The following is a 19,886-nucleotide window of genomic DNA, read 5'->3' on the forward strand; positions in this document are numbered from 1 at the left end:
ATAATAAAACCAAATTGTAAAGGCATTCACAGTACAAGCGTCCACGTTTGGTTGCAAATTTAATTTATAAAAAAGATTTATTGAACAATAAATGATCTCAACAGCGATTAGAAGTGACGACAGAGCAAAAGAGAAAACATTTCTCATAAACATCCTCTTTGAAAGATCACCCTCGTTTTGTGGGAATACAAGAAAAAGCAAAAAAAAAAAAAAAAAAGGCACAAACATTGAAGTATGTGGAACAACTATGATCTCTTTTATGAGCCATAATCCACACACAGCTACTGGAGTCATCCTGGGATCAATCTACTTCAATGACATGACATTGATTTTGGCTGAGGGGCGCTTTTGCGGGCATGAACAGCTTCAACTTGAAATTCAGAAAAAACATCAAGTGAAATAAAAACATGTTAAATCACATTTTACTTTAAAGGTTGTATTCATTGTATAAAAATATGAGTAGCACACCAACTAGCCAGTGGACACAGCAGCTCCAGCCCCCCCCCAAAAAAATCATAATTTATTTCAAATTTCTGCAACTGGGGCACTAAAACATGTGGAGAAACACACACTGCTTTCCTTCTCACCTAGAAAACATCCTTGTTTAAAAGCCCAGACTAAAATACGCAAGATGATTTGGAACAATGTTACACAGCTTTGTTCAGCCAACACAAAAAAGGAACACTTATTTTGATTGTAAGAGCACAGTTTGGTGTGACTCGAAAAAAGTACATCACAAATAACTTTCATGAATAAATACAAAAAAAGCTTCAATTTTTTTTTTTGGGGGGGGGGTGATGCTCAGTGGTGCAATCAACAAATGGTGAACTCTCGCTCTCTCACACACACACACACACACACACACACACACACACACAGTGGGTATTAATTAACTTAACTGCTTTAAGCGCACACACATTGATAAAATGACAGATGCCAAAAATTACATTTCACACAAAATTTGTTCATTCTTCATTCCAAATTGCTGACTGGACCGGGGCTACAGACAAACTGGCGTCGGGAAAGAAGGAATAGTTGCAGAATCATTTTGGAAAAAAAAAATGCCTTTACAGAATTATAAATTAGTGTTGAGATTTAAGTCATTTTTTTAAACTTCTTTGTTAGAACCCTTCAATTTAAAAGAAAACGTTTAAAAGTACATAAAACGCTCCGGAGCACCATTTTCCAAAACTTGAGACACCAGAACAAAAAACAAAAAGTTGATTCTGGCAGAAGTGAAGGCAGCAATCATAAGTTTGGACTCGAACGTAGACGAGTTGAACCTGTCTACTGTCTACAGTGCGTGACAAGTTTCGAATTAATGACCTTTAGCCTGGAAGTAGGTCGTGGTCACTCTGGTCCTCTCAACGCCTGCATGGTGTGAAATGTGGGAAACAACTCGGGATCGAAACCGAGAAACAAAAAAAATAAAAAATAAGGGCAGGCTTTCCCTTTCGCTGTCGGTTTTCTCATCCTGCAAGGCTGGCTCGCCGAGTGCTATCGGCAAGACCCAGGTTGTATACGATACCCTCACAGTCCTTTTTGGGGGTTGTCAGAGTTCTCTTAGGACTCCCGACGTGTCCCGAAAATCAAATCCAGTCACAGGATATGGAAGGATATTGATATTGTCTGTTAACTGGACTGGAGGAGTAACAGAGACCCTGCTCCTGTTGCTTGGCTTTTTTTTGTCGTCCTTACCATTCGGCGTCCCCGATGGCTTTGGAGAAGACATAGTCTCTCCCGTTCAGATTCATGATGCCGTCTTTTAGATGGAATTTCCATTTGTTCTTACTTCTGTGAATCTGAGGGGGAAGCAAAGTGTAGGGTTGGGTATTGTTTGAAACATGCTGGTGCCTAAACAGTGACCCAAAGGACACTTCAACAAAGGAAAGAAATGCCTTTTTTTTTTTTTTTACATATTTCGTTGGCGTCATCAACAAGGTGACCACGCCGACTTCTGTGTCCTGTTTCCACCAGTAAGTAAGCTAATATTGCAGCTAGCACGGATGGTTTGTGATTTGCACTGGATTAATAAAGTGTGAAAATGCATACCATATTGTATGCCAACTGAAAAATAAGGCAAAACTTTGGTGCCACTATTAGCACCAAAACTATAGCTTTTCGGTCTGGTTCCAATCATTTTCTGTCTGCTATGGCACTAAGGTATATATTTTGGAATGCATCATCAGTGAAGAGAGCTAGCAATGCAGAGATGTCTCACCTTGTCATACTGGCACACTACTACATTCTCTGTGTCAAACAGCTCCTGGCCCTCCTCGTCACTGACATCATCGCCGCTGTTCAGTGGCTCCTAGCAAGCAAACATTGGCCATCAATGGCAATCAATGATTAAAATAATCGCGTTTCTCTCACCTCCTCCACCTGGCCATCTTCTCCCCCGTCCTTGTCTTTCTCCTCCTCCTCATCTTCATCATACTCCTCTTCTTCGTCCTCATCTTCATCCGAGGACGTGTCTCCGGCCCCGTCCACTTGCAGCATTATGGGCGGCTGCTGAGCCTGGGGTTGACCCGCCTGCTGTGGCTGCACTTGGGCCTGTGGTGCTGCTGCGCCCTGAGCCTGCTGGACTTGCTGGACCTGAGCTGCAGCCGCTGCCTGACCAGTCTGGGGCGCCATTGCAGCGGCCTGCATCACCTGAGAGGAAAAGTGTAAAATGAGAATGAGCGCCATTGAGTTTCTGTTACAAAAGCCTACAAAAGTGTGTTGAGGTCCCGTGCAACTTTGTTAAGCTACAGAGGCTTGCTGCTCCCCCTCAAACTCTCCAGTGAAGCATTAAACTATATTGCATATATAATGTCCCAATGGCAAAGACATTAAAAAACAGAACCTGAAATGTGATGGAAGAGTGTCCTAACCTGTGTGTTGCCTGGGACTTTGTTTCCAGGAGCTAAGACGATCTGTGGCTGTTGGATGATGACTCCAGTTTGTTGAGACAGGCCTCCTTGTAGAGGAGCCAGGACCTGGACATGGTGCATGGCAAACAAGTTGGCTTCTCAGAATAAACAAACAATCTTGAAGCAGCATTCTGGAGTCAGAGGGCAACGTAGTTGCTGTTGTGCTTGCAAACATACCTGCTGGATGACTGGGGCCTGCACAGAGCCTGGTTGCATCTGCTGCTGCAAGAGGATGGGCTGCTGAGGCTGCTGAATTATGTACTGAGCCCCGTTAGGCGCACGGACAACCTGCAGGAACTGACCTAAAGAACCACAAAACCAAAATAGGTATGATTCATGATGAATTCCATTAGTAGCACAGTAGTAGTATTTAGTAGCACACTAGGCAAAGTATGGGACGTACCTGAGCTGGTGATGAGCTGGGGATACGGTGTGACCCCTGTGGGCAGAGCAAGCGCCGCTTGTGTAGCTGCTGCACTCTAGAGGACCAAACAATCATGAATATCACATGCACAAAAATCATGGCAGAACATCCTGTTTGAGCAATTGATAGATCGGAGGGGACAAAAAGTCACCTGTGTGCAAAATACTTTGAACTGTTCACTTACCATCCCCGTTGCAGTCATGTGCTGTAGGATCTTGGAATCTGGAACAAGAACTTGCTGCTGGGGGGCTGCAGAGAGAAACTATACCATTATCCAATGCAACACAGAACATTCTATTAAAAACATGGAATTTTGCTGGCACTCGTTGCCAATCATTTAGGTAAGACACAACAACTTTCATTTGTTTAAAATAAAAATGAAACTTTCATGACTGGCAAAAACTAATTATAGCAGACAGTTACTGTACAGAGATCAACATTTTTTTTTCAGGTTACGTTGCATGTTTGCCTATATAGTTGTTGCCAGTCAGACTTTCTAGAGCTAAATAAACAAAAGATACTGGCCAATTCAAGAACGGTATCACTCACAACATTAGGTGCTAAGTGACAAACTAGGTTTAATCTACACTTTATGTATTTTTCATAGTACTCCGCACAGTATGACATGGAAAGAAAGAAAATCAGTGCCATCTGCGGGCTACAGAGTCACTTAAGGACTCAAACCAGCCCTAATTCTTATAAACCAACCTTGCTGCTGCTGGGGAGACAGGATGACTTGCTGGGTCTGTGCAGGCTGGGAAACCTGCTGGACTTGTTGGACTTGCTGTTGCTGCTGTTGGTGTTGCTGCTGCTGTTGCTGAGCGGCCTGCAGGGCAGCCTGGTCCTCCGAGTGGAAGCCGTCTACCGCCTTGGACTGCAAAAGTTTGCTTTCCCATAGCTGCAACACACAATACAGTGTGTTGACTAAATATAGTTTATGGCTGTGTTCTTTGTTAATATTTGATACAATTCCAGTGTTTTCCCATACATTCATTTATAATGGCCTGTCAGCTCAGAATTAACCGCATTGTTTGTTTGAAATATAAAATGTCTTGGTTAAAAACAAAACAAAACAAAAAAACACTAGCAACCAACCTTATTGGACACTATGAGACTGAACATGCAAGCATGTATCAGTCTAAACAAGCAGCTGGTCCAGTGTAGTTTAGTAGTAATATCTTGACGTGGTCAAATTACCTTGTGTCAGACTTCCTGAAACACTCTGCTTCAAAATAGTGCGTCAGCGCTTGTATCAAGCTGCAAATATCATGTGACCGATTATGTTTGAAACTTCACACGTCACAGCGCACACTGATGGTTTGAAATGGACTGGCTGCTGTCCGAATCTGTTCCGGTACAATTTGAAGGAAGGCCTCAAAGCTTCATGGCACTTCACCCGCCCATCTCAAGTAATATCTAATACCCGTTACAGCATGCAGTGAAAATACAATAGTTTACCGTTTTCAGCTCCAGAAGGACTTGTTCATCCACTCCCTCATCGAGGAACAACTCTCGGACCTCGTTTATCACATCCTCAATCACAGTCTTGTACAGTTTAGGCTACAAGGAAGCAAAAGAAAAAACGGCAAAATATAAGAAAACTGAAAAGAAAACATTGAAATTGTTTGAAAATTATAGATAAAAACAGCTGTAATTTTACTATAATAAAGACACAAGACGCTATTTTACAAAAATAAACTTCTAATATGAGCAAAATGTTATTTTGTTCTTAGCATATCTACACGTTTGCTTTCAAAATAATAAAAGTAGCCCTTGCATACTTTAATTCTTCAGTATGTGGCCCTCAGTGGGGAAAAAAAAAAAAAAACTTTCGACACCTCAGATCTACAAGTCACTCCACTTAATAAAACCTACCCCATCTTTTCCATGTGTGTCAATGGCAGACTTGGTGTTGAAACAATTATGTTAGTGTCCCTAATCAACTTTGCTTATATATTGTCTGTGATGTTCATGTTTTAACAAATTGTAAATTAGCAAAGATGCCATTTATAGTGCATGGCCCCAGCCATGACGAAATTGCTGTTGCACTTCAGACTCATTTCCACAAATAATGCCATCTAGGTGCTATGGCTCAGGTAAACAAACATGGTGAGACAGAGGATATTTTCTCTGATTATAGTTACTTTTCCAATAATGTATCAAAAGTTTTTGAGGACAAAGAAACATTCGGAGACCAAAGATGGAACTTGCAGAACACGGACTTAATACTAAATACATGGGGATGGACATTGGTCGCTTTCAAAACACAGAATAATACGTGTAAGTTACACTCGAGTTGGTTATACTTCAATTATTATTGAAGTATATTATTATTATTATTTGTTTAAATCAGTGAATGTCGGCCGCCACAGTGCCCACCCCCTATAGTAAACATGTGGCTGTCAACAAAAGTTTATATAACATGTATAATGCTTTGCAGCCATGTTGCTATCATAGAATAGTGTTTGGAAGACATTTTGTAAATAAGACGTGGTTGATATTCATTGACTTTTTTTTGGCTATGTACCCGTGGAACAGCATCCTTTTTCTTTAGGAAAGAAAAAAACAGTAGCACTCAGCAATTGTGAACATCCAGCAGCAACACGATATTTTGGCATGACTACTATTTCAAAGACAATTTCGACAAATACTTTATCTGAGAGGTGTTATCCTGGTGATGTCACTTCCGGACATGAGGCTGAGCTAGTTTGTCATGGCTGGCGCCTTGAACTATAAATCATTTTTGGGAATTTACCCTCGGCTATCAGAAATCTAGCAAAATAGAACATAATTACAAACAATATTAAAATGTTTACACATGTCAGGGACCCTTTACTGCAGCTTAATGAACTAAAGTAGAGATTTAATCAGCCATGTTAATGTTAATGCCATGCATAAGAGTACTAACCTGTATGAGTTAGTTACATTGGCAAAACTTAATTAAAATAAAAATTCATCTATGCTTGCTTAATTCAAACATGCTGCGGATGTAGCTTGGTGATAAAGCACTGTACATCACGCTTTTGGTCATCATTGTTTTGCACCAGGGCCAAAAAGATAATGAGCACAGTTGTACACCACTGTAAACTCCAACCACAATGATAAACAAACTATTGTACCACACGTCAATATGACAATAGATGGCCATGCATTATGTAGCCGCTCCACCCACAGCATAATGAATACTTGTCAGCAACAAACATAAATTATAATTAACTACGTTCTGATTTTACAGATACCCATACTTTTAAAGACACTACGGACGATGGCTTTCGCTGAACAAAAGCGTTAAAACAAGACGAGTACAACCGAGGCGACACAAGGAGACGCCGCGTGGCTTTGTCCCGATGCCCGCGACACAGACCTCGGCTCTCTCCTTTCCCTCCCCCTCGGCCCGGGCTGCTCCTCCACTATTTAAAGCACCCTGGTGTTTATAAGCGGAGCCAGTGACGTAGCGTCGAGAAGCACCTTCCCATCCCCGGCCAGTCTATATTAGAGAGCCAAGATGGCGGTATAAAACCAGGCAGCCGAGCGGGAGGAGGACCAGAAGTGGAGCTCGAGAGGAAGGGAGACGTGGAGGCCATTTTACGGAGCGGCTCGCAAATTCCACGTTTAATAAGTGTGTTGTCTGTTATCGTATATTTAGTCATTTTGAACTAGGTTGACTGGAATTATTATCGATGGGGAGTATGTATACTGTTTTTTTTCCAAGATGGGGTTGGAAGTGGGGTTTTTTGGCGGGTTTGTTGTCTTCACGTCGTGGAATGGTGGACAATGATGATGCAGTATAGTGAACGTTGCCCCCCCTCGCGACTTTTACCTACTTTATTCCATCACAAAGAATCTTACATTGTGCTTTGCGTACATTTAAACAAATAACGCACGTAATGTCGGCCATTTTCCTCGTATCGCCGCTCACCTCGTGTCCCAACTGTCGACATAAACGCATTCAAAACGACATAACATCAAGCACAACACGGGTGAATTCATACCAGGAACGTTACAAACGTTACAACTATCGAAACTCGACACCAGTTTGGAGTGTGTATTAAAAATGTGGCAATGCACCTTTTCCTCACCTATTTTAAAGTTATGTCTACCTGCTGTTCTCAATAAGAATGACAAGACGAGAAGCCTGATTCAAATGTCCTGTCGATTGAAGCTATTTTAATTGTGTTCCTGTATTGCAAAGGCAATGATTAATGTGATTGAATTAACATCAAAACATGTTTTAGACAACTTTAACCCCCATTTCCCCCCACGTTGACAATCCTTGAGATTGATCCTTACCACTGGGTTCGAGTTAGCCGAGCTCGCCATTATACGCGTAGTGTAAAAAAACCACACGGAAATGGGCGAGAAATAAAGAGCCAAAAAGAACAAAAAACTGTTAAAACAACTGGGAACGGTACATTAAAACAGCCGGCATCACTTTTGTAAATAAAACAGTTTTTGGCGGTCTTATTTACAATCCCTGGCTGCGAATCCCCAGCCGTCCTCCGTCCGCCGTTGTTCTGCTTTATATACTGAGCGAAGGAGCTGCGAGTGCGCGAGACATAGGGCAGGGTCAAAGCGGAAGTCTCGCGAGATTTCAAAGGGAAACGGCTGTATTTTTGGCATGGTGGGAAATGAAGTTCAATTGTAACATTCAAACCAGGCTAAAAACCCCATTGGATATGTATTTTAAGACTCACATTTGTTAGTTATTCAACAGTTAAACTTTTTATATCTTTAAATTATGACATTTTGCTTTATCGTTCCCATTTTTTACTGTTTTTTAAAAAGTATTTTGAGTTCACGTATTGGTTGTTAGCTGTGTCTGCAGGCCTCAACCTGGAGAAGTGGATTGTACTTTGTCAGGCATCAACCCTCAAATGGGTGCACCACCTGTACACTCAGTGACAAATGAATGTAATTTTCCAATTATGTTATGTTATTTTTATCATATTAATACGAATTTTACTGTATACTATTAGCATTGGTGGCAGTGTCAATGTATTACGCTGTACTTGACCTTTTTGATGTAGTGACATATGAGTGCCACAAGAGGGTGCTGCCACCTCGCGGTAGCACTACTGCACTGTCGTCTTTATGTCCACTCTAAACAAAAAAAACACACACACAGTGCACAATCCAGTCACTTTAGGACCAAACTATTTCTCTCTCACACACACACACACAACGGGGAGGTGTGAGCCTCATTCCATTTCATCATTCACATTCACTTGTCCTGATCTTTCCTCTAACGATCCCCGCTTTTTGCAATAAATGAGAGCTGACAAGAAGAGAATGTTAGCTCCACTTCTGTCTCCATGGAAACTTGCCTCTTGTGGTCATTGTGTGGCTACGGATGATGTATACAGGAACATACAAGTCACTCTGCTTCTGCTGCTCTTCAAATAGTCCCACACACAAAGTGTTTGCTTCACAGACAAGGAAAAAGTTTGGAATAATCAATACTTGAATAAATATTCTCAATTATAGTCTCAATTTAACCAAATATGCATGCTTTTGGACTGTGTAAAACCTATGCAAAGTCTATACAGAGATGTTTCGGATTCAAACTCTGCAAGGGCACACACTAGTCCATCGTGCGGCCTGTCAAAAGATGACATTTAAGCCTCATTTGAAGATCTCAAAGAGCGCTTGTTCATACAATGGAGTCCCACTCTTAGCAACTGATGATGCCCTCTAAAGATCTCGTGAATGCTACCCCCCCCCCCACACACACACACACACACTTCCCCTCCCTCCTTCTTGCTTTAGTTGCATAGCAACAGAGAAACTGCAAGCTCCAGTTGTGTTGATGGTGGGAGCGTGCAGCACACACACTAGAGCCACTGGATCGAGATTAAGCCAGTCTCAGCTTCAATTATGAATGGACTTCCACTGACACGACGACTCCGGAATGGCACCCCCACCCCCCCGCCGCCCTCACATCGAAGGACTCTTTGCCCCCCCCCCCCCCCCCCACACCCCCCTCCTACACTTAAGAGCTAAGTTTTGACTTTTAATCGTAAGTATTGAACTTGCATGATTAGAGGAAGTAAATGAATAATTAACTGTCAGAAGAGGCAGAGTTCTGATAAGACCGCCGTTGATGGGAGTATGTGAGGTTAATTATTGGGGTCAGCCTTGAGAGAACATCAAGGAGGCTCCGCTTTCACATAGCTTATGGAGGCTGATGGTGTCCGTTGCAGGGTGAACTAAAGGGGAGCCAGGCAAGCTGGTGTTGCCTTTCGGAAAATGCTATATGCAGTTGAACCTCTGAAGTCCAAATGCTCGGGGGGGGGGGGGGGGCTGAAGCGGTCAAGCAGTCAATACACATATTTTACATTTAAATCTTCTCATGATACCCTTGATAACTTGAATATATCGATTTAGCGGCATGCTACTATGATATCAAACCCATATGGTCACCATGGCTCCACCGTAAGTAAGACACTGAGCAAAAAACGTCAGACTTCCAGACCCGTTTAAATTTTACCAGAAAACATCTTGATGATCCCCAAGATCTTTGGTCTTTATGAGACAAAAGTTGAACTTTTTAGAAGGTGTGTGTCCCATTACATCTGGTGAAAAAGTAACACCGCATTTCAGAAGAACCAACAGTAAAATACGGTGGTGGTAGTGTGATGTTCTGGGGTAGTTTTGCTGCTTCAGGACCTGGAAGACTTGATGTGATAAATGGAACCATGAATTCTGCTGTCTACCAAAAATATCACACAACATCATACAAATAGTAAAATATGGCGGCGGTAGTGTGATGGTTTGGGGTTGTTTTGCTGCTTCAGGACCCGGAAGACTTGCTGTGATAAGTGGAACCATGAATTCTGCTGTCTACCAAAAATATCCCACAACATCATAGCAACAGTAAAATACGGTGGTGGTAGTGTGATGGTCTGGGGTAGTTTTGCTGCCTCAGGACCTGGAAGACTTGCTGTGATAAATGGAACCATGAATTATCCTACCAAAAAATCCTGAAGGAGAATATCCGGCCATCTGTTGGTGACCTCAAGCTGGAAGCAACTTGGGTTCTTCAGCAGGACGATGATCCAAAACACACCAGCAAGTCCACCTGTGATTGGCTGGAGAAAAAACAAAATGAAGACTTTGGTGTGGCCTAGTCAAAGTCCCGAGGTTAATGCTAGGAGACCACTGGGCCGGCGTCAGTGTGACACATTAATACATTAATGTGTCACACACATGTCACACGCCAATGCGATTTGCTGTGACACCAAGTGTCACCAATAAGGTGCCTTGTGGCATGCAGTGGCTCAAACTGCCTCCCAACTGGCTCGTGGTGGCCCGTAATGGCGGTAAAAATTGAGTTTGGCGGCAGGAAAATTTCAAAATGTTTAAAATCTTTGTTGCATCACTTGCATCAAGCAATTGGTGCGATATGTCCACCTAGTGGAACCAAATGTCGCAAAAAATCCACCTATTGGAATCCAGTGGAATGTAATGGCGCGAGCCAAGTTGCGCCAATGATGCTAAGAGTCCACTGGGCCGGCGTCAGTTGGTGCCAGTTCACGCCAATGCAATTTGCTGTGACACCGAGTGTCACCAATATGGTGTCTAGTGGCGTGCAGTGGCTCAAACTGCCTCCCAACTGGCTCGTAACAGCGGCAAAAATTGAGTTTGGCGGCAAGAAAATTTCAAAATGTTTAAAATCTTCATCCACCAAGTGGAACTAAATGTCGCAAACAATCCACCTGTTGGAATACAGTGGAATGTAATGGCGCGAGCAAAGTTGCAGCAATGATGACAGGAGTCCACTGGGCCAGCGCCAGTTGGTGCCAGTTTGCGCCAAAGATTATGTGATTATGAGAAGCACCGAATAACGGCAACATGGCAACATGCTGAGCGAACATTAATTTGGCGCCACAGCAAGCTACTACGCGCCAATCACAATCTTTGGCGCCAACTGGCGCCGGCCCAGTGAACTCCTAGCATCATTGGCGCAACTTAGCTCGTGCCATTACATTCCAGTGGATTCCAATATTTTTATTCCAAACAATAATAATTGTTTGTGACATTTGGTTCCAATTGGTGGACACGTCGCGTCAATTGCTTGATGCAAGTGATGCAACAAAGATTTTAAACATTTTGAAATTTTCTTGCCGCCAAACTCAATTTTTTGAGTTACGGGCCACCACGAGCCAGTTGGGAGGCAGTTTGAGCCACTGCATTCCACAAGGCACCTTATTGGTGACACTTGGTGTCACAGCAAATTGCATTGCACTTTTCTAATTTAAAATCATTTTAGCAATGCTGAAATTTGCCCTGCATTATTACACATTTACAATTAATAAAATGCATTTTCGGCATGAAAAATATCCCGAATTTCCCTGTACGTGAACGCTGAAAGGTGACGGGGACGTAAAAAAAAAAAAATACTCTTCTGCAACTTGGATTTTTTTTTTATTATTGCAACCAACTGGAAGACAATACATCACATAAACATCATTGCAGTTTCTCAGAAAATGGAAAAACAAAATAAAACAACATTTATATATATATTTTTTGCCACGCTATTGGACAACGTTGATATTTACATGTAGTGATGGAACAGGTCTTGAACTCATTCTTTGGCAATATGATTGCACAATAAGGAAGAAAGGGGGGAAGCGGGGGGCGTTGGGAGGGGGTTGAACATTTACGGAAAAAACCAACACACCCGGGTTGTACTCTGCATCACATCTCACAGATCAATAACAGTTTTGCATTTTTGACATCACTAACCTATGGCTTTCCGATACTCAGCAGAGACAATCAGCAAAAATAATGGCAGTATCGTAGACTAGTTCGCCCGAGAGGAGAAAACACAAAAATGGCAACTTTTTGTTGTTTTTTTTTTTTGTTTAGCATTTTAGCATTTATAGCATTTTGCTGTTTGCTTGGCAGCTTTGAAAAGAAACACTTGTTTTTCGGGTATCGTCAGGCAGTGAAGTATACTCGCTTTACTTGCTGAATGCAAATGAAACACAGGAAGTCGTTGTTTTGTTTTTGTTTTTTTTTTTAACAACCTATCCCGACATTCCATTGTTACACAGATATCACACGAGGGACAGGGAACAAGAAAACCAACTCCGACTTTTTTTTTTTTTTTTTTTTTTAATGTCAGCATGGATAGCGTCGGGAAAAAATGACAGGAAGCCAGCGATGCATGCTACAGGTGGCACCGGTGTGGATGGGACATGCGTTTGAACACTTGGCTTTAACGTCGCTTAGCTGCTACCCTGCCGCACGTGCAGTTCACGCCCCCCCCCCTCCCGACACAATCGTCTGGCGTTCAAAGCCAAAGCACAAGCGGTGGCACAATATCAAAAATCGCTTCGGAATGAAAGAAAGTCAGCAAACGCCGGTTAAATGGTTCTTTCATTCGTAGCTGGAAGAGATAGCGCCATCAAAGCTAGCGCCGCCGTAGCTTAGCAAAGTACTTGTGTTGGATGCGGCAAATTCGGGATGGGCATAGTAATTGATTGATTCGTGGAAAAAAAACAAAACATGAGCACAGCCGTGGGAATTTTAGAACGTTCGAAAATGACAACGACAATGGTGAGGAAGCAGGAGTTAAGAACATTCAAATAGAGATTCTTTGTTTTTAGATTTAACCAATCGATTTCATGCTGACCATAATCGATGGTTGGAATTTGCGGCAAATGCCCATCCCTAATTTCCAAGGAAGCCATCAGAAAATCCAGTTAAGCCCAAAATAATTCATATTCCCGCCGATATAGGAATTTCATTATTATTATTATTATTTTATTTCTTTAAATCGAGGGCAATAATCACGCCAAAACATTATAAGGAAGCCTTCTAAAGGGTCATGGTAACTTCAAGCATAATCTTGAGCAGCTGTTTTTTAAGTGTAAGGTTAACTGGAGGCACGGCAGCTTGAAAAAAATTAAGAAAATATATTTTTTTTACCTGCTAAGCTAACTTAAGCAAAACTTAAAGAGTGATGGCACTTTGTTTTCTTCGTCTCCGGCAAAGATGTAATCGACTACCATCGACTTTTGCGGAGTTAGCTAAAAGTCCCATTATAATGTGTTTAAGAGCCAGCATCGTATCTTTTTTGTGGCGGTCCAAATTTATCAGTGGCGGGCCACCAATGATACATGTGTGCCATCTCGGGCTGTGATTACTTTAATAATCGATTAATCGGTCGATTATTTTTGTGATTAATCAGAAAAAAAAGACATTTTTAATTACCGCTTCTTCGTCGCAATCACTTTAAAAATGTAAAATTGGACTTTTCTGCGGTTTTCACGGCGGTCGAGTGGTTAGCGCGCAGACCTCACAGCTAGGAGACCGGGGTTCAATTCCACCCTCGGCCATCTCTGCATGTTCTCCCCGTGTACTCCGGGTACTCCGGTTTCCTCCCACATTCCAAAAACATGCTAGGTTAATTAGCGACTCCAAATTGTCCATAGGTATGAATATTAGTGTGAATGGTTGTTTGTCTATATGTGCCCTGTGATTGGCTGGCTGGCCACCAGTCCAGGGTGTACCCCGCCTCTCGCCCGAAGACAGCTGGGATAGGCTCCAGCACCCCCCTGAGGAAAAGCGGTAGAAAATGAATGAATGAAATTGGACTTTTCCCTCCCTAGAGTAATTTTTCTTACTTTGAGCGGGAATATTCTCATGCACACTCGAAGCTCACATCCCTGCAGTGGTTGTCGTCACAAAAATGTCAATTACCGTTAAAAAGTCAAAGCTGATTTTGACTCAGGAAATTTAAAAAAAAAAGTCACATTTGAGAGGCTGAACCAACCAAAATAGTTGTCGATTAATTGCATCATCGATTAATCCTTAATTAATCATTACAGCTCTAAAACCAGACCCTTCCCATGAATAATAAATAAAAAATATATGAGAAATATGTTTCTTTTTGTACAGGATACGAGTCGTTTTGGGCTTAAGTGTACTTTTTTTGTGTTTTCTACTTCGTTTAAATCCATCCTGAACGATTCTTTTTCATGTGGGCATATATTGTTCTAAGTTGTTTCACCAACTTAAAGTTGTTTGGTACATTTACACTGAATGATGCTGATGCCAACACACACACACACACACACAGGAGGAGAAATAAACAATACTGTTGTGTTAAATAAAGAAGGTCCGTGACATGACAACAGAGGTACTGAGGGGCAGGCACAATGTTAAACAGTGTGTTCCTGGGTATACACACACACACACACACATTACAGATGTGTTGTGGAATAACACTGATCACCTCAACCACTGTACGAGCAGAAGAAGACAGAACCCCTAAGAGATGGCCTACTAGGAGCGAGAAAACCTCGCTCCCTGAAGGCGTGTCTTTCAAGAACCCTGAAAAGGATTCAAATAAACAACAAAAAAAAAAAACACAAAAAAGCAAAAATAAAAAGAAATAAAAATCCAATATAGTCACGGGTATAAGAATTGGCGGCAAAACTTTTTTTTTCTTTCCTCTAGGATCAAGGTTTATATGAAAATAAGTCATGCTTCATGCTAAATACATCGTTTATCTTACATGTTCTTTGAATAAAAAAGATTTGCTTTGTATCTTATTTACAAGCACCCATGCAATATAACTGAGAAAAGTCCTGCAGGTCAAATTGCTTCAATTAAGAAAGGAAAAAAATAAAATATTTTCTAACTTTTTACAGAGTTGCCCGCGTGGGAGCAAATTGCTTATATCTTTATGAGGGGTCGAGTGAGTAAGGAGTAGGAAGTAGGAAACGGACAACAACATAAACCGTAAAACAACTTTGTGTAGACGTCTTCTCGGGGGGGTCCGTAGACAGGAAGTACTGGGTAAAAAGTTCAGGGATGTTTTACATTATGCAACAACAACAACAACAAAATGAAGGAGATATTGCCTCACACCCGGCACGCTATCCATCTCTATGGTGATACATTTTTTTTTTTTTTTTAATTTTCATATATCTACTCTTAAATACTATGAGTGCTCTTGAAATAAACCATGTCGCTTTACTAGAAGTGGCGTAAAAATAATATTAAGTGCATGAGTATATATCACATTACAATTATTTTGACACTCGTCAAGCTTTACTACCATAGCCTTCAGGTTTTTTTTTTAATTTTTTTTTTTTTTTTTTTGTCAGCTGTCTGTCTGTCGTTATTGGCTACATGAAGCAACCTGGTCACTTCTCTTTGGCACAGTCTCACATTTGTGCTCGTGTAAAAAGGATGTAAAGTGATGCTCGCGCCGCCATCACTGCGAGATTGCTACGGGTTCACGCGCACAAAGAGATACGCAAAGACAAAACAGCCATCATGTCATCCCGTCCGTGCTTCGTTTCTTTGCCGACCGACGTGTCCAAATTAATGCTTTTACTATGGCTTTCATCCCCTTTTTTTTTTGTTTTTTTTTTGTTTTGTTTTGAAAACGACAAAAAAGAAAAAAAAAGACACATGAGAAGTACCCATTAGTGTTGCTGAACATGTAAGGAAAACATCGATTTTTGATATTGCCACAAATAAGTAGGATTCACCTAATGCCCTGCAAGTTAGATCGAGGGAGATGAGAAGTGTCCGTTGAGACTAAACCGTGTTACCTGTTGACCTACTCGTCGTGTGCATGTCGGCGTGCTAACGTGTGAACGCGTGATTCCGTGTCTTTTTAGTTTCTCAGGGCTTCTTTCTGCTCCTTCTGGCCCTTAGCGGTGCGATTCGTGATGTTATTGAGGCAGGCTCTGACCCCGGCCAGGTGTAGCAGCGACCCGGCCGCCTCTTTCATCTCCTCGTCGTCGCTTTCCGGCGGTTTCTCCACCGCCGTCGCCATGGCGCGCCGTTTCTTCAGCGGAAGCGTGTCGCTGATGCCCCGCGCTCGATTTTTGGTCCACACAAAGCTGCTTCCCGCCAGAGTTCCGGGTCCCGTCACCAAGGTACGTCTCTGTGCGCGAAGGGGTTGCTGGGAAATGTAGGAGGCGGTCGTGACGTGGGAATCCAGCGGGATCTCTCTAGGCTCGGGTTTGACGTCGGATTGGATTTCCACGGCGATGATGTCGTCGTCCTCCAACGGAGAGGAAGGGGCCGCCGCCTGGGAGGACCCCAGCCTGGTCGGGGATTTGGCGGTGCTGTAGGTGTGATCTTCCTGGAGGTCCTCACCGCAGGGAGGAGGGGAGTAGCAGGAAGGGCTGTCCTGACCTCGGTTTAGGTAATCTCCGAGGGATGACCTGTATGGAGACATGGAAAATTTACTTTGTGAGACAGTGCCCTCTGCTGGATTCATAGCTGCATCACCCCCTAAACCCCCGGATCCAATTCCAACATCTCAAATCAGGTTTGACTACAACATTCGTTTCTGCTTCCGAAGGCGTTGAAGGACAGCGGTGTAAAATAATAAATCACAAACATGCCTCAGCGCTCTGCCCTTTTCCCTTGGCCATTTCCTCCCTTCAGAATAAGAGAGTTAGCATATTAATAACTTATAAGACAAACACGCACCCCTTCGGTGATCAGTTATTCACTGCAAAACCTTTACTGAGTGTATGTCTATGTTTAATTCATCGTACAGTGCAGGCCATCATGCTGTTATGCTGTCATAATGCATGTGCATGTCCATGCATGCCCCCAAATGTTCTTGGGATCACGGGGGCCTTCTGCTGCTAATAAACCTGTTTGTGCGTATGAATGTGTGAGACTTATATAACGGCTGAGATAGCATGTTGCCAAGTCTTTTGACCACAGTAAAAACAATTGTGAAGCATGTTGTGATTGATTTAAGATCAGCCACACCTTCACAACCATAACTTGAAGATGCACAGCTTTTATTGCACTATAGAACGTCCGTGCATCAGTCACTGTGCCGCTTTATTCCATTTATTGAATTTAGAGGTAATTAGTTGGCTCATTTGCATACTAACAGTGATTGGATGGTAACTGAGGGGATGGAGGGAAGCACAGAAATACAATACAACAGTTAATTAATTAATACAAAAAAAGTACATCAAATAGTGGTTGCTGGTTGCATTGAAATGTGCCTGACACTCTGAAAAACCTGCATGTGAGGTTTTGGTGACATGTCTGCACTGTGCGCCTGTCAGCCAATTTACCACTGCATAGGGTGCGCTTCACCTGCACCAAGAAGTGACCAGGTAGGAGCTGATGAGCTTTCAGCGCACCAAAGGTGTCAACAAATTGTCACAGTGGCAAACTGCTGTCACTATGCGCCTGTCAGCCAATTTACCACTGCTCAGGGTGCGCTTCGCCTGCGCCAAGAAATGACCATGTAGAGTTGACCAGCTTTCAGCGCAACAAAGGTGTCACCATATTGCCACTGTGGCAAGCTGCCATCACGGTGCGCCTGTCAGTCAATTTACCACTGTGCAGGGTGCGCTTTGCCTGCGCCAAGAAGTGACCAGGAAGGAGCTGATGAGCTTTCAGCACACCAAAAGTGTCACCAAATTGTCACAGCGCCAAGCTGCCATCACTGTGCGCCTGTCAGCCAATTTAACACTGCGCAGGGTGCGCTTCGCCTGCGCCAACAAGTGACCATATCGGAGTTGACCAACTTTCAGCACACCAAAAGTGTCACCAAATTGTCACAGCGGCAAGCTGCCGTCACTGTGCGCCTGTCAGCCAATTTACCACTGCGCAGGGTGCGCTTTGCCTGCGCCCAGAAGTGACCATGTCGGAGTTGACCAGCTTTCAGCACACCAAAAGTGTCACCAAATTTTCACAGCGGCAAGCTGCCGTCACTGTGCACCTGTCAGCCAATTTACCACTGCGCAGGGTGCGCTTCGCCCTGCGCCAAGTATAGACCAGGTCGGAGCTGATGAGCTTTCAGCACACCAAAGGTGTCACAAAATTGTCACTCTGGCAAGCTGCCGTCACTGTGCGCCTGTCAGCCAATTTACCACTGCGCAGGGTGCGCTTCGCCCTGCGGCAATAAGTGACCAGGTAGGAGCTGAGGAGCTTTCAGCGCACCAAAAGTGTCACAAAATTGTCACTCTGGCAAGCTGCCGTCACTGTGCGCCGGTCAGCCAATTTACCACTGCGCAGGGTGCGCTTCGCCCTGCGCCAATAAGTGACCAGGTCGGAGCTGATGAGCTTTCAGCGTAACAAAGGTGTCACAAAATTGTCACTGCGGCAAGCTGAAAATGTGGACACCTCCCAGTATATATTTCTACTATTTTTGAAAGTATATAGTTTTCAAATATGAGCAAATTGAAGATCCAACAAACATTGTGGAAAAGGCGTACCTAATAAAATGACTCACCTGATCGCAGAAGTTCTGCTCCCCACAGGACTGACAGGAAGAGGTCTGATCACAGGGAAGAGTGCCTGGCTCCTTACCCGGGCGCCATTTTGAATCACCCCACGTGGAACTAGAAGACAAGAGCAAACACAACGTAAGCATCCTTGACAAACACATAATCTCTAATATTTCTAATTAATGCAGAGGATGAAGGGAAAAAGACAGCGGTCGCTTCTCAGAAACACGATTAGATGGCGATAAGAGCTCACAGCAGCTCAATGAGACTCCGCTGCGTATCTAAGGAGGCCAACAGGGCTCTATTGATGAGCAAGGCAAGGTTAAATTGAGCGGGAAAGCGTCATAAATGAGTTAAGGGCGCTGTGAATCATTCAATTACCAACGACCGCTGGGCTTGGCTAAATCCAGCCTGTCCCAAGTGTGGAGGCTGCTGGAACTCGAGATGGCCCATTTTTAATTCAGTTAGTGACATGTTTATTCTGCTTGTGGCTTTTCATTTTTGGCGTTGGTGCCATGTCATGTTACGACTTGACTAGCATAAAAGCCTGATGGCTATAATTAAAGCAAAAAGGTACGTCAACGAGCCACCGTGTTAGTATTACTGTGTGCAACCAACATATTGCACTTTATATTTATATTTTTTAATAACCCGCAAGGCATGCTGGGTAACTTCATGTTCCCAGCATGCCTTGCGGGCTATGAATTAGTATAAGTATATTAGCACTATTTTGACACTCACATAGTCGTAAGGCTTGCTGGGAACATGAAGTTACCCAGAATGCCTTGCGGGTTATGAATTAGTATAAAACCGTATCTTAGAATGTAAGAGTCTTGACTACCATAAAAGCCTGATGGCTTTAATTAAAGCAATAAGTACGTCAACGAGCCACGGTGTTAGTATTACTGTGTTCAACCAACATACTGCACTTTATATTTATATTTTTTTAATAACCCGCAAGGCATGCTGGGTAACTTCATGTTCCCAGCATGCTTTGCGGGTTATGAATTAGTATAAAATTGTATATTAGCATGTAAGAGTTTGACTACCACGACAACCAACATATTGCATATTTTTTATAACCCGCAAGGCATGCTGGGTAACTTCAGGTTCCCAGCATGCCTTGCGGGTTATGAATCAGTATAAAATTGTATATTAGCATGTAAGAGTCTTGACTACCATAAAAGCCTGATTCCTATAATTAAAGCAAAAGGTACGTCAACGAGCCACCGTGTTAGTATTACTGTGTGCAACCAAAATATTGCACTTTATATATACTTTTTTATTACCCGCAAGGCATGCTGGGTAACTTCATGT

The 19,886-nt window shown here is 42.9% G+C and overlaps 2 protein-coding genes across 3 annotated transcripts in view; both read right to left on the reverse strand.

The window, feature by feature from the left end:
* Positions 1 to 58: 58 nt before the first annotated feature.
* On the reverse strand, positions 59 to 7,805 carry gtf2a1 (general transcription factor IIA, 1). Its single transcript, XM_058088245.1, has 10 exons — positions 7,627 to 7,805; positions 4,795 to 4,896; positions 4,045 to 4,234; positions 3,521 to 3,585; positions 3,316 to 3,391; positions 3,090 to 3,214; positions 2,874 to 2,978; positions 2,374 to 2,652; positions 2,222 to 2,311; positions 59 to 1,802 (listed from the first exon to the last, which is right to left on the reverse strand). Exons 1-10 carry the CDS (start codon positions 7,654 to 7,656, stop codon positions 1,695 to 1,697), a joined length of 1,170 nt encoding a protein of 389 aa, XP_057944228.1. The 5' UTR covers positions 7,657 to 7,805; the 3' UTR covers positions 59 to 1,694.
* Positions 7,806 to 11,690: 3,885 nt separating this feature from the next.
* The window catches only part of LOC131136925 (forkhead box protein N3-like), an 82,915-nt gene continuing 74,719 nt past the window's right edge, over positions 11,691 to 19,886 (reverse strand). The window contains exons 6-7 of one of the 2 annotated variants that reach the window (XM_058085546.1): positions 18,575 to 18,683; positions 11,691 to 16,529 (exon numbers count right to left, since the gene is read on the reverse strand). In XM_058085546.1, the coding sequence (XP_057941529.1) occupies positions 15,974 to 16,529; positions 18,575 to 18,683 (665 nt within the window). In that variant the 3' untranslated portion in view covers positions 11,691 to 15,973. The remainder of the gene's footprint in view (positions 16,530 to 18,574; positions 18,684 to 19,886) is intronic. The other variant, XM_058084695.1, reaches the window with a different exon arrangement.

This window comes from Doryrhamphus excisus, chromosome 1 (genome assembly GCF_030265055.1).
Source record: "Doryrhamphus excisus isolate RoL2022-K1 chromosome 1, RoL_Dexc_1.0, whole genome shotgun sequence".
Taxonomy (NCBI): Eukaryota; Metazoa; Chordata; class Actinopteri; order Syngnathiformes; family Syngnathidae; genus Doryrhamphus; species Doryrhamphus excisus.

Coding starts and splice junctions, on each gene's coding strand:
- gtf2a1 (XM_058088245.1), bottom strand. CDS start 7,656: ATGGCGAGCTCGGCTAACTCGAACCCAGTG. Junction 3,215..3,315: donor CCAGCTCATCACCAGCTCAG/GTACGTCCCATA, acceptor GTGGTTCTTTAG/GTCAGTTCCTGCAGGTTGTC. Junction 2,653..2,873: donor AAGTCCCAGGCAACACACAG/GTTAGGACACTC, acceptor TTTTCCTCTCAG/GTGATGCAGGCCGCTGCAAT.